The following is an 11006-nucleotide window of genomic DNA, read 5'->3' as shown; positions in this document are numbered from 1 at the left end:
TGGCTGGGGACCAGCTGTGCGTAGCGGTCTCTGAATGGAGGTTCCTGAAGGGCAGGAGTGGGGTCCGAGGGCTGGGGGGGGCGGGGTTGGAGCACCGGCAGGAGGATGGAGTGTGGTTAGAGAGCTGCGAGTGGGACCAACCTGCAAACTGTCCCTGAGGACCCTTAGCGCGGTCCCTGTCCCCAGCACCCCGCCCTCACCGGCAATGTTCAGAGCCCATCCGGGAAAATCCCAGGGAGCTGCGGGAGCCTCTGGCTGCCCTTGGCAACAGTCTTGTGTTGTGCTGCCGCCATCTCGGCTGCCCCATGTCCCAGCTCCGCTGTGCTGGCCCCTTGGCGAGGAAGAGGCACCAGGCGAGATGGCCTTCGACCTGGAGGAGTATTTGCGCACGGCTTTCCGGGACAAGCTACAGCTGCAGTGAGTGAGATCCCCCTGACCCCCCCGCGGGATCCGCAGCTGTCCCCTCCCTTGCTCCCACGGCTGGTGCTGCTGGCTGGAGGCGAGCAAGGGCTCGGCAATGGGGCCAGCGTGTCCTGTGTCCCCAGTGATCTCCCATCACTGGGTCCCCAGGGTGCCACTGCCAGGGTGGGTGTCACTGGGGGGGTGCTGGGTCCCCAGGCAGGAGGGGGCTGTGGTGTGTCCCCAGCTGGGGCACCCAGGGAGAAGAGGGCACCTTGGTAAGCATCAGGGCTCCATCTCCACCTGCCCCCTGTCCAGAGATGCCAGGACACTTGGATGCCCACGTGCTGCCTGACACGCTCCTGGGTTGCTTTCACAGGTGTCCCCCCCAGGAGCAGAGCCCCTGCTGCCACCCTTGGAAACGGGGAGCTGCAGAGCCCGTTTCCCCGCTGTGGGGTGGGGTAGGCCGGGGGATTCCCCGGGGTCTAATCAGAAAGCGGAGGTTGTGCCATGACTTGTCCATCCCCGGGGTGCTGCAGAGGGGCTGGGGGTCTCCTAGCGGGGGGAGAGTGGGCCAGACCCCCTGTGCAGGCACCGGTGGTCCCTGGGGGTCCTGACCTGTGCTCTCCCCACCCGGGCTCGATGACCTCCATGCAATCCATGGCAGGACGATGCCAGCGAGGGACGCTGCCACGCTGTCGCCCGCCATGCACTTGCTGCTGAAGAGGCGGGAGGTGGTGGAGGTGGAGCGGGCGCTGCAGAGCCAGCGGGAGGTAAGGGGGGGCCCCTCCATGTGCCCCCTCCCCATGTGGTGTGCCACGGCAGACAAGCAGCCGGCGGGCACATCCCCAGCTGTTCACAGGCTGGTGCCCGTCCCTGCCCTGGGTGCTCCGGCATGGGGCGATGCTCTCAGCACCCAACGGTCCCACAGGAGTTTCGGCAGAGGATGGAGCGCCTGGCACAGCGCCGGCAGCAGCTGGCCCAGCGGGAAAAGCAGCACCGCCATGTCGTCCTCAAATTCGACGCCTTCCTCAAGGTGCTGAGGAGGGGGCTGTGGCCAGGTTGGCCATCAGGGCCCCGCTGACCCTGTCCCCACACCGCAGGCATCGGCGGCGAGGCAGGAGCGGGTGCTGCGGCGGGCAGAGGAGGAGCGGGTGCGGGCGGTGGGACAGGGTGCAGAAGCCACTCGCCTGCGCCGGGAGCTCACGGGGCTGCTACAGCTCAGGGAGCGCCTGGTCCGGCGCCTGCGGAGCCTCTGCGGCTTCAGGGACTACCTGCGGGATGTGCTGGCCAGGACGGGGCAGGTGAGTGCAGGGGGTCCCCATCCTGCGGTGCCCCCCTGCATGACCCCAAGCCCCTTGCAGGGGGCTCAGCCCTGTCCAGGGCAGCGGCCTCCCCACCCCTGCAGCCTCTCAGCCCCATCCCGCTGCCCAGTTCCAGGATGTCCCAGCCATGCTGGCCCATTTCGGGGCACTGGTGGCGACGTGGGCAGCCCTGGCGCAACAAGCGGAAGCCATGCAGGAGCAGCTGGCCCAAGGCTGGGCACGGCTCCGACAGTACCAGGAGGAGACCGGCAGGGAGCTCCTGCGCACCGACAACGAGTTGACCCAGCTCCGTGCACGCCTGGAGGCTGCCCACCATGACGTGCTCCAGGAGGTAAGGAAGGACGTGGGGTGCCTGAGTAACCCCCCCAGGGAGGTAGTGTGGACCCCAGGCGTGCTGTGGAGGGGAGATGACCAACGCGGTGGTGGTGGGAAGCTGGGTGGCACCCCAGGGGATGAACTGGGGGTCCCTACGTGCCCAGAAAGCACCAGCTGCAACTGTGCATGATGGGGATATGCAGCCAGGAGTGTTGGGTCCCCCTGTCCCAGCTGAGGGGGTGCTGGGGACATGGGGCAGTGGCTGGGGGGAACCTAGGGGCTTTCTGTCACTCTGTCCCCCAGGAGTCCCGCTGGGCCCACATCCAGAGCACGGCCGCCCAGAAGAGCCTGCTGCTGGGGCAGATCAAGCTGGCAGTGCTGAACCTCTTCCAGCTCGCCACCGCACGGCTCAAGGTCCCCGCAGACGTGGCCCTGGAGGACACCGAGGCCCAGCTGGACACGGTCAGCCCAGCCCTCTCCCCTGGGTGGTGGGGCTGGGGGACACATGGGGACATTCCCGTCTCCAGATGGCTTTGGTATCACGCTCCCGTCTCCGCAGGTGCTGCTCTGCATGCAGGACCTGGCTGCCATCTGTGCCGAGCTGTGCCCCGGGGAGCCAGGGCTGTCTGCCCCACGCTTGCCTGCAGCCACCAGCACCCACCCAGTGCGCCACGGGGGTGCCAGGGTGCCTCCGGGCCAGGAATAGCCCCCGGGCACCCCAGGAAGCGGGACCTGGCTGCTGCGGAGGAAGGGGGAGCTGCTGCTTGCCTTCAACCATCTCCGAAAGTGTTTCCTGGCGAAACAACACAGCTGTGGACCCGCAGCACCCACTTGTTTTAGGGCTGCGCCTGGGGGTGGCCCAAGGCGGGAGGAATTACCCCAGGCACCATGCTCATGGAAAAGACAAAGAGGAGTCAGGATGCAAAACTGGCTGAATGTTTAATGTCTCCTTCCCCGGCACCCAGCCCAGGCGTGGGGGAAGCCAGTGGGACACGGCCCCCTCCCCTACACTCTCTTCCGCAGCTTGCCCTTCTTGGCTGCCCCCACCCGGCGCCCAAAGGCCATCTGCCGCAGCTCCTGCACCCGCTGCCGGTTCCTGGCCTTCAGGCGCTTCAGCCCCCCGCTCTGCAGGAAGCGCTGCTTGGCTGCCTTCTTGCGCTGCTTCAGGATCTGCTGCTTGTTCTTCAGCTCCGAGCGCACCTTGCCCTGAGCCGGGGGCTGCCCGGGACCTGTGGAGGGGGGGACACAGCCAAACTCAGCTCGGAGGCCAGAGCGAGGTGGGGGGACACAATGGGAGGGGCTCCATCACTTGCTCCAGGTACTCACCGTGCCCGCGCCTGTGCTTCCCTCTGAACTGCTCCCTGCCTCGTTCGTCTCCTTCATCATCATCCCGCTCGTCAACCTTGTATTTCTGCTTCCATTTTTCATAGCTGGGCCAGGGTGGGTTAAAGAACTGTGTGGTGACTCCCCATCGCTCGATTCCCCATCATGGACCCTGACCAGCATCCCTCCCCAGGCCACTGCCCCGGCGGGGGATGGATCCCCAAGGAGCAGGGCACAATCCGCATGGCTGCCGATGGGTCCAGCCCCGCTCCCCCTCGCCCCCAGCCCTCGCCATGGCACACACAGGCAGCGGCACACGCAGGCAGGATACAGGTTGTTCTTGTAGGAGCTGCTGATGTAGCGCCCGCTCTCCGTCCGCACCTTCTTCTTGTCCTCTTGGCCCGTCTGCCCCACGAACCGCTTCTTCTTGCGGTCCCTGTGAGAGAGGGGAGGGGGATGGGACCATGTGGTAGGGCCCACAGCCCTGATTCTCCCCCCAGCCACGGCCAGACCACACTCACCACTTCAGCAGTTGCTTGCTTTTGTTGAGGTTGTGGTTTTCATCACCCATGAGATCCAGGACGGCTCCGGCCGCTTGCTGCTCGAAGGGGCTGCCCTCGCCGCCCACGCTCAGCCTGCAACGGGTCAGTGATGAGAGCAGCCCCCCCCACAGGCCGGGGCAGGACGTTGGCAGGAGCCCTCCCAGACTCACCCCCTCTCACTCTCAAAGTCCTTGGGCCGGTACGGGATGTAGAAGTCCTCGTCCCGCTGCGCTGGCTGCTGCACCTTTTTCCTGGCACCATCTTCTCCCCCTCGGTCCCGTTTTCGCTTCTGGCCCACCACATTGGAGAACACGTCCTGGAAGGAGATAGCAGAGGGATCGGAGGAGCCGTGTTCCCCCACCACTCGCTGCACTGGCCCCCGAATCCTGGCACAGCCTGGGGGCCCTGGTGCCGCCAGCATCCAGCCAAGGCCACCTTGCAGCAGCTCCCAGGGCCGCAGCAAACCCCCCATTCCCGTCCCGTTACCTGGAGGTTTTCCTCCTCTCCTTCTGCCTCCTCGGACCTAGGGGGTGCTGGGCACAGCCCCTGCCCTTTGAGAGCCGCTGCTCGCTTTTCCTGCTGCCCGCGCTGGTACTTCTCGATGAGAGCATGGTCATGGCGCCGCTTCGACCGCATCACGGTGCTGGCCAGCGTCCGGGATGTGGCGTTGATCTCGAAGATGGTCTGCTCCCGAGGCGGGAGTGTGAGCCCTGGTGAGCTGCGTGGCCGGCCGGCCACATGGACCTTCCCTCCCCACCCCAACCCGGGCACCTCGTGCCCAAGGATGGGTCTCAACTCACCGCCTTGGACTTGTAGCTTTTAATGCTGTCCACGAACTTCAGCCTCTCCAACTCGGTGTCTTCAAAGCGAGCACCTGGGGAAGGCGGACACAGGTCAGCTCCTTGGTGAGGGGGGACAGGGTCCCCTCAGTGTCCCCTGAGCACTCACTGAAGAGCGGATGGATGCCCAGCTGGGACACGTCCAGGTCCTTCGCCCTCTTGATGGACTCGGGTGAGGGGCCGGGCCGGGACCGCAGGTACTGCTTGTAGGCGTTGTCGGCGACGCGGCGCAAGCTGCGCAGCTCCAGCGAGCCCTCGTGGTCCGTCAGCAGCAGGCACTCCTCGTCGTCCACCAGGCTCTGGGGGACGCGGCCCAGGACCCCGCCGGCATCTGCAGCCCAGGGGACACCGTGTCACCTCGCTGGCACCCACCCTGGGATTGTCACAGCGGGCACAGCAGCGATCCAGGATTTAACAGAGCAAAAGTCACAGGGAGCTTGGTGGCGTTAAATCAGCATCCCCCAACACGCGGGGTGTGTCAGAGCCCCCAGCACCCCGTTTCCACAGCTGCACCCCAGTAATGAGTGCATATCACCCCTCCGCACAAACGCCAACCACAAGACGACGAACTCCAGCACTGGCCAAGGATAAAACCCCAGTGGCCATGTGGCCAGCACCCCAGCTCGGGGGGAAGTGCAGCCACCCCGATGCCTGGGACTGGGTCTGCCTTACCAGCGGGCATCTCCTGGGCACCGGCAAGGACGAGCGGACGCCCCAGGAAGAGGTGGAGGTCAAACACGTAGGGCATCTCATCGGGAGCCACCAGCGAGTAGGCAGTGCCGCTCCGACCAGCTCGGGCCACACGACCTGGCAAGGGGAGGAGAGTGAAAAACCAGACCCAGCCTGTCCCCACCTGGGCAGGGACCCACTGGTGCCCCTTGGAAGCCCACACACATGACATTTACCAGGGGGACACGGCTGGCAAGGGGCTGTGGGGGGCATGTGCTTGCAAGGAGGCAAAGAGACGGCCACCCCAGTGCCGTACTACAGGGAAGACACCAGCCCTGCCCCCAAGAGCCCCCACAGTCCAGCTGGGAGATCAGGGACACGCCTGTCCCTGCTTTGTCCCCAGCCTCTCTCCTTGTGTCACAAAATGGCGACTGCCCCAAAGATATCACCACCAATTCGGGGGCATCAGTGCCAGCCCAGCAGGCCACAGGGATGGGAAAAACAGGGGACAAGGGACAGCCACTCACACCCTCCCCGTCACCCTGAGGGACCCCCAGGTTGCAAGGACACCTGTGTGGGGCACTGGCACTCACCGACACGATGCAGGAACAGCTTGGCCTTGGCGGGGAAGCTGTAGTTGATGACATTGTCCAGCATGGGGATGTCGAGACCGCGGGCAGCCACATCGGTGACCAGCAGCACGGGGCACTTGCCCTGGGCAAACTTGGCAATGTTGATCTTGCGGGCAGTCTGGTCCAGTGAGCTGTAGATGTGTGTGCAGCGGATGCCCTGGGCCGTCAGCAGCTGGAGGAGGTAAGAGGGATCAGATCCCAGCTGGGCATGCACCTGAGACCCCAGGGTGCCCACCTGGACCCCCAAATCCCACTGCGCTCCCCCCTCTCTCCAAGAACGCAGCACCTCCACAATCATGTAAGTGATGGGATTTCTTCCCCATATATGAGGGATTTCTTCCTCGACCCAGCAAAACAGAGGTGGACACTCCAGTAGGGACGTGCCCACGGATGCAGACCCCATGTGAGCCTGGAAAGGGGCCTCGGGCACCCCCGGCAGCCTGCCCTGTAACAGGGGTACATGCTGGGCACCCCCAAATGTCACTTGCCTCCTTGAGATACTCCGTGTGGTGCTTGGTGGCCACAAAGACAACTGTCTGGTCCTGGGGCTTCACCACGCTCCGGAGCAGGTGGAGCAGCACGGCCGGTTTGTCGTCCCCGCGCACGTGGAAGAAAGCCAGCTGCGAAGGGAGGGCAGAGCTCAGCCCCTCTGCGTCCCCATGCCAGACACCACCACCTCTTGTCCCCTCCTTACGAGACTGGAGCCACTGCAGGGGCCCTCAGCACCTCTCACCTTGAGCTGCTCGCTGAGCTTGGACTCCACGTCCAGGCGGATCAGCATCGGCTCAGTGAGACCTGTGGGACATGGTGACATGTGGGACATGGGTCGCACGTGGAATGTCCTACTGGGACCAGCCCCACCCCTCAGCTCAAGGACACCCGCTTGACCCAGCATTAATCCAGCTTGGTTTTGCCAGTCCTGGACCCATCCCAGCAGCAGGACCATGCCATGTCCCTGTCCCCAGGTTCCTCCCAGGTCCAGCTCCCCCCAGCCACCATCCGCCCCACGCTCCTCACCAGCCCGGGCAAACTCGACAAGCAGCTTGGGCAGCGTGGCAGAGAAGAGGACAGTCTGGTGGCAGTCGGGCAGCCGGGCGATGATCTCCTGGAGCTGCTCGGCAAAGCCCATCTCAAAGAGTCTGTAGCGGAGGGGACAGGGGACATGGCAGCACCTGTTCAGTCCCTCCCTGCCCACCCCCAGGGCACCTCGCTCCCACCGTTGCTCGCCTCACGTGCAGGGACACTGCCAGCCCCAGGGACCCCTGGGGACCCCCCTGTGGCCCGCTGACCTGTCAGCCTCGTCGAACACCACGTACTCCACCGTGTGCAGCTTCAGTTTCATCTCCACCGCCACATGCACCAGGCGCCCGGGGGTGGCAATGATTCTGCAAGGACAGAGCTGGTGACGGGAGCACACCGGGGAGTTGGTGTCCCCACACCATCCCGGATGCAGGTCCCAAATCAAAGATGATCCGAAAGAGACCCCCTTGTCCCCCATGGGGAGCAGAGGCAGGTGCTCCAAAGGAACACCAGGACATGTTCACCAGCTGTGCAAACACCAGTGATGTCCCCAGATGGCGTGCGGCTCTCGGGGGCCACTTCCCCACCTGGTCCCCTCCCCACGCCCCCACTCACATGTCGGGGTTCTCGTGCAGGGCGGCGAACTGGTCCTCCATCCTGCGAGAGGGGGTAGAGGCTGGGGTGGCACCGGACGACACGGGGCAGCTCAGCCCCTTGCCAAGTTTTGGGGAGGCATTAGGGAAGTAGGGACCGGTGGGGACACAGGGATGGCTTACTTGTCTCCTCCCAGGATCAGGGCTGTCTTCAAGCCTGTGAACTTGCCCAGCTGTGGGGTGAGAAAGAAACACGTCAGCGGGGGGGATAAAACCAAACCCCTCACCTCCATTGTCCCCACTCGCCCCCGTCGTCCCCACTCGCCCCCATTGTCCCCGTTGTCCTCCGTACCTCTTTGGTGAACTTCAGGGTCTGCAGGGCCAGCTCACGGGTGGGCGAGAGGACAAGTGCACGTGCCCCGGCCTGGCTGGGCGCCTTCAGCCGCTCAAACATGGGGATGAGGAAGCAGGCTGTCTTCCCGCTGCCCGTCCGCGCCATCGCCACCACGTCCCGGCCACGCAGGATGGCAGGGATGCTCTGTGAGACACCGTGTCATTGTCACCATCACCGTCCCGCCACCCCAGGGCAGGGGTCCCACCGCCCCCCCCACTCACCTTCCTCTGGATGGGGGTGGGCACCTTGTAGCCCTTCTTCATGATGCCCTTGAAGACGGGGTAGCTGAGGCCTGCAGGGACAGGGACAGGTGAGGGGGCATGGGCAGGAGGGGACAGTCCCTGTCCCAGGATGGCTGCCCCCCACCCTACACGTACCCATGGACTGGAAGCCCCCAGATTTCTTCTTCTTCTGGTTCTGGGCCCGCACCATGGCCCGTGTGTCTGGCTCAGCCTCGGTGCCATCATCCTCCTCGGTGGCGGGGAAGGCGGGCAGCGGGGGTGTGGGGACCTGGGGACAGCAGGGGACACAGCTGCGGCAATGGGCGTCCCGGCAGTGCCAGGGCACTGCTGCTCTGCACTGCCGGCCCGCATAGGGACACCGGCACTGGGGACAGCAGCACTGGGGACACCGGCACATGGGGATAAAGGCGACACTGATTTTGGGAACAGCAGCACACAGCGACTGGTGACGGCAGTACTGGGGACACCAGCCCACGGGGACTGGGGATACCGGTGCCGGGGACATGGGCACGGGGGACACCGGTATTGAAGATGCCAGTACCGGGCACAGGGGCACCGGGCACAGGGGCACCGGCACATGTGGACCGGGGACAGTGGTACCGGGCAGAGGGGACATGGATACACGGGGGGACCGGGGACACCGGTACCGAGGACACCGGCACAGGGGACACCGGTGACATCACTCCCTCCCCCTCCCTCCCCCCTCTCCCGCCCCTACCGGCGCTCCCCGGGGCTTTCGGCGGGCGCGCGGCGGCGCCATGTCGGTACCGGCGGAAGCACGTGGTGGTGGGCGGGGGCGGAAAGGGCGGAGACTCCCCTCGCCCCGCCCCGCCCCGGGCGGTGCGCGCGGCCATGCGGGCGGCGGGTCCAGCTCCGGGTGGTGGTGGTGGCGGCGGTTCTGCTCCCGCTGTCCGGCTGCCGCGGGGGGGTCGGGGCCGGGGCCGGGGTCCCCGCCGGGCTCGGGCCTCCTTCGTGGACGAGTCGCTCTTCGGTAGCCCGGCGGGGGCCCGCCCGGCGCCACCCGCCTTCGCGCCTCCCTGGGCGGCGGCGGCGGCGGCGGCGGTGGTGGTTCCCGGCAGCAGCGGCCCCCGGCCGAGGAGCAGCAAGTACAGGTGAGCGGCGTCCCGGGAGCGCTCCCGCCTGGGCTGCGCTGCCCCGGGGTTTCGGGGCTCGCTAAGCGTCGGTGTCCCCGGACGAGCTCGGGGAGGGCGCCCCTCGGTGTCCCCCGTCCCGGCTGGGCTGACCCCGGGAGGGTCGGAGTGAAGCTCTGCCTCCCTCCACGGACCCGCGAGGGTTTGGCCTCCCGGGAGTCCCCACGCAGCAGCCGGGTCCCGGTGCTACCGCTGTAATAACCCCCCTCCCCCTCCTTTCTCCTTGCTGTCCCACCAAGGTTGCGAAGTCACACTCCGTCCTTCTGCGACGAGTCCCTGTTCGGTGCCAAAGCCCCGGGTCCGGCCTGGGCACCTCCTTGCATGAGGAAGGAAGACATAGCCAAGCTCCATCCGCTGCTCTGGAGCCCCCCGCCCGCCCCCCGAAACCAGCCTGGCCTTACCCCCCGCTGCAGGGAGACCCCCGTGAGAGCCCTCTCCTCGCCAGCCCCTGCGTCTCCGGCAGCTGCAGCCTTTGAGGTGGGTCGTAGGGGCAAGTCCTGCCTCTGGAAGTGTCCCGGGAGCGGTTCTTGCTCCGAAGGCCGGGATGCTCCCAGCAGAGGACGTTCCCAGTCTCTCAGCCGGCTGAGCACCCCCTCAGACGGACTCTGCCTGGCTTCAGACAACCCCAAGACAGAAAGGCATAAAAACCAGAGCCCTCTGACAGCCCCTACGACCCCCCAAGGCCCTCTGATGAGGGGTCGGTCCAAAAGCGTGTCCGGACACCCTTTGGCCAGGAGTTCCACGGCAGTGGGTGGCTGCAAACCCAGGCCGCCCTGGAAGTGAAGCCAAATGTCCCTCTGGATGCAAATACAGCCTTAACCTCCCCGAGGTGGGGTCTGAGCTCCTGGAGAATGGATCTGCGAGGACCCTTGGACCTCCCATGGCTGTGAACAAAGGATGAGGATGCTGCTCCACATGGAAGGACAAGCTGGGAACCAAGGCTGACTGCAGCACCGGAGTGGGACAGCCTTGGTGGTAATGGCAGCTTCCCTTGACTGATGTCAGATGAGGTGCGGTAATAAGTCAGGTTCCTTCTGTCCAGGAAGCCCAGCCCAGAAGACGGAACAGCGGGAAGCAGGGCTGCCTACGGCGTAGGCCCAGGGCCCATCAAGGAGAAGGACCAGGCACAGGTACACCTACAGTGTAGCTCGGGGGGGATAAGCAGGGCCTGAGCTCAGGTGGAGCTCCCAGACCAGAGAGCCACCAGGTTGGAGGTCCCAGGTGAGGCTGGCCAGGGTCTGAGGCCCTGACAAGGACCTCTGCTGACCACCTCTGTGGAAAAGAGGGGTCCTGCTTCGTCCTGCCTGCTGTGTACAGTCACAGGATCTCTTGGTCTTGATGGGGCTGCAGGAGGCCTCTAGCCCAACGTCCTGCTTGTCGTAGATGAGCTATGGGCTGCTCAGGGATTTATCCAGTTGGGTCATGGAAACCATCAAGGACAGAGGCTACACAACCTCTCTGGCACCCCTTCCCACTGCTCGACTGTTCTTGGGGTGAAAAGTTTCCCTTTCTGTCCAGTCAGAGCCTTTCTTGTTTCAGTTTGTGTCTGTTCTCTTTTTCTG

General features: G+C 65.3%; 3 protein-coding genes across 3 annotated transcripts; 2 read left to right on the top strand and 1 right to left on the bottom strand.

The window, feature by feature from the left end:
- Positions 1–358: 358 nt before the first annotated feature.
- On the top strand, positions 359–2879 carry CFAP73 (cilia and flagella associated protein 73; the record flags this gene model as incomplete). Its single annotated transcript, XM_082491909.1, has 6 exons — positions 359–417; positions 1037–1172; positions 1313–1435; positions 1503–1703; positions 1834–2055; positions 2343–2879. 6 exons carry the CDS (start codon positions 359–361, stop codon positions 2877–2879), a joined length of 1278 nt encoding a protein of 425 aa, XP_082348035.1.
- Positions 2880–2965: 86 nt separating this feature from the next.
- Positions 2966–9074, bottom strand: DDX54 (DEAD-box helicase 54). Its single transcript, XM_082491798.1, has 20 exons — positions 9012–9074; positions 8429–8561; positions 8273–8343; positions 8010–8195; positions 7841–7890; positions 7680–7721; positions 7334–7429; positions 7062–7183; positions 6778–6839; positions 6533–6664; positions 6006–6216; positions 5416–5550; positions 4853–5074; positions 4705–4778; positions 4391–4588; positions 4075–4220; positions 3884–3997; positions 3694–3798; positions 3366–3469; positions 2966–3268 (listed from the first exon to the last, which is right to left on the bottom strand). The coding sequence occupies exons 1-20, from the start codon at positions 9051–9053 to the stop codon at positions 3045–3047; spliced, it is 2469 nt and encodes an 822-aa protein (XP_082347924.1). The 5' UTR covers positions 9054–9074; the 3' UTR covers positions 2966–3044.
- On the top strand, positions 9052–10259 carry RITA1 (RBPJ interacting and tubulin associated 1; the record flags this gene model as incomplete). The annotated part of the gene is given in 3 exon segments (XM_082491799.1): positions 9052–9120; positions 9122–9405; positions 9684–10259. Coding segments are annotated over 3 exon segments (897 nt in total). The 3' UTR covers positions 10228–10259.
- Between the last annotated feature and the right edge of the window lie 747 nt (positions 10260–11006).

The sequence above is a fragment of the Vanellus vanellus genome, assembly GCF_965231255.1.
Source record: "Vanellus vanellus genome assembly, chromosome: 16".
NCBI lineage: Eukaryota > Metazoa > Chordata > Aves > Charadriiformes > Charadriidae > Vanellus > Vanellus vanellus.
This window is presented reverse-complemented; position numbering and strand designations above follow the sequence as displayed.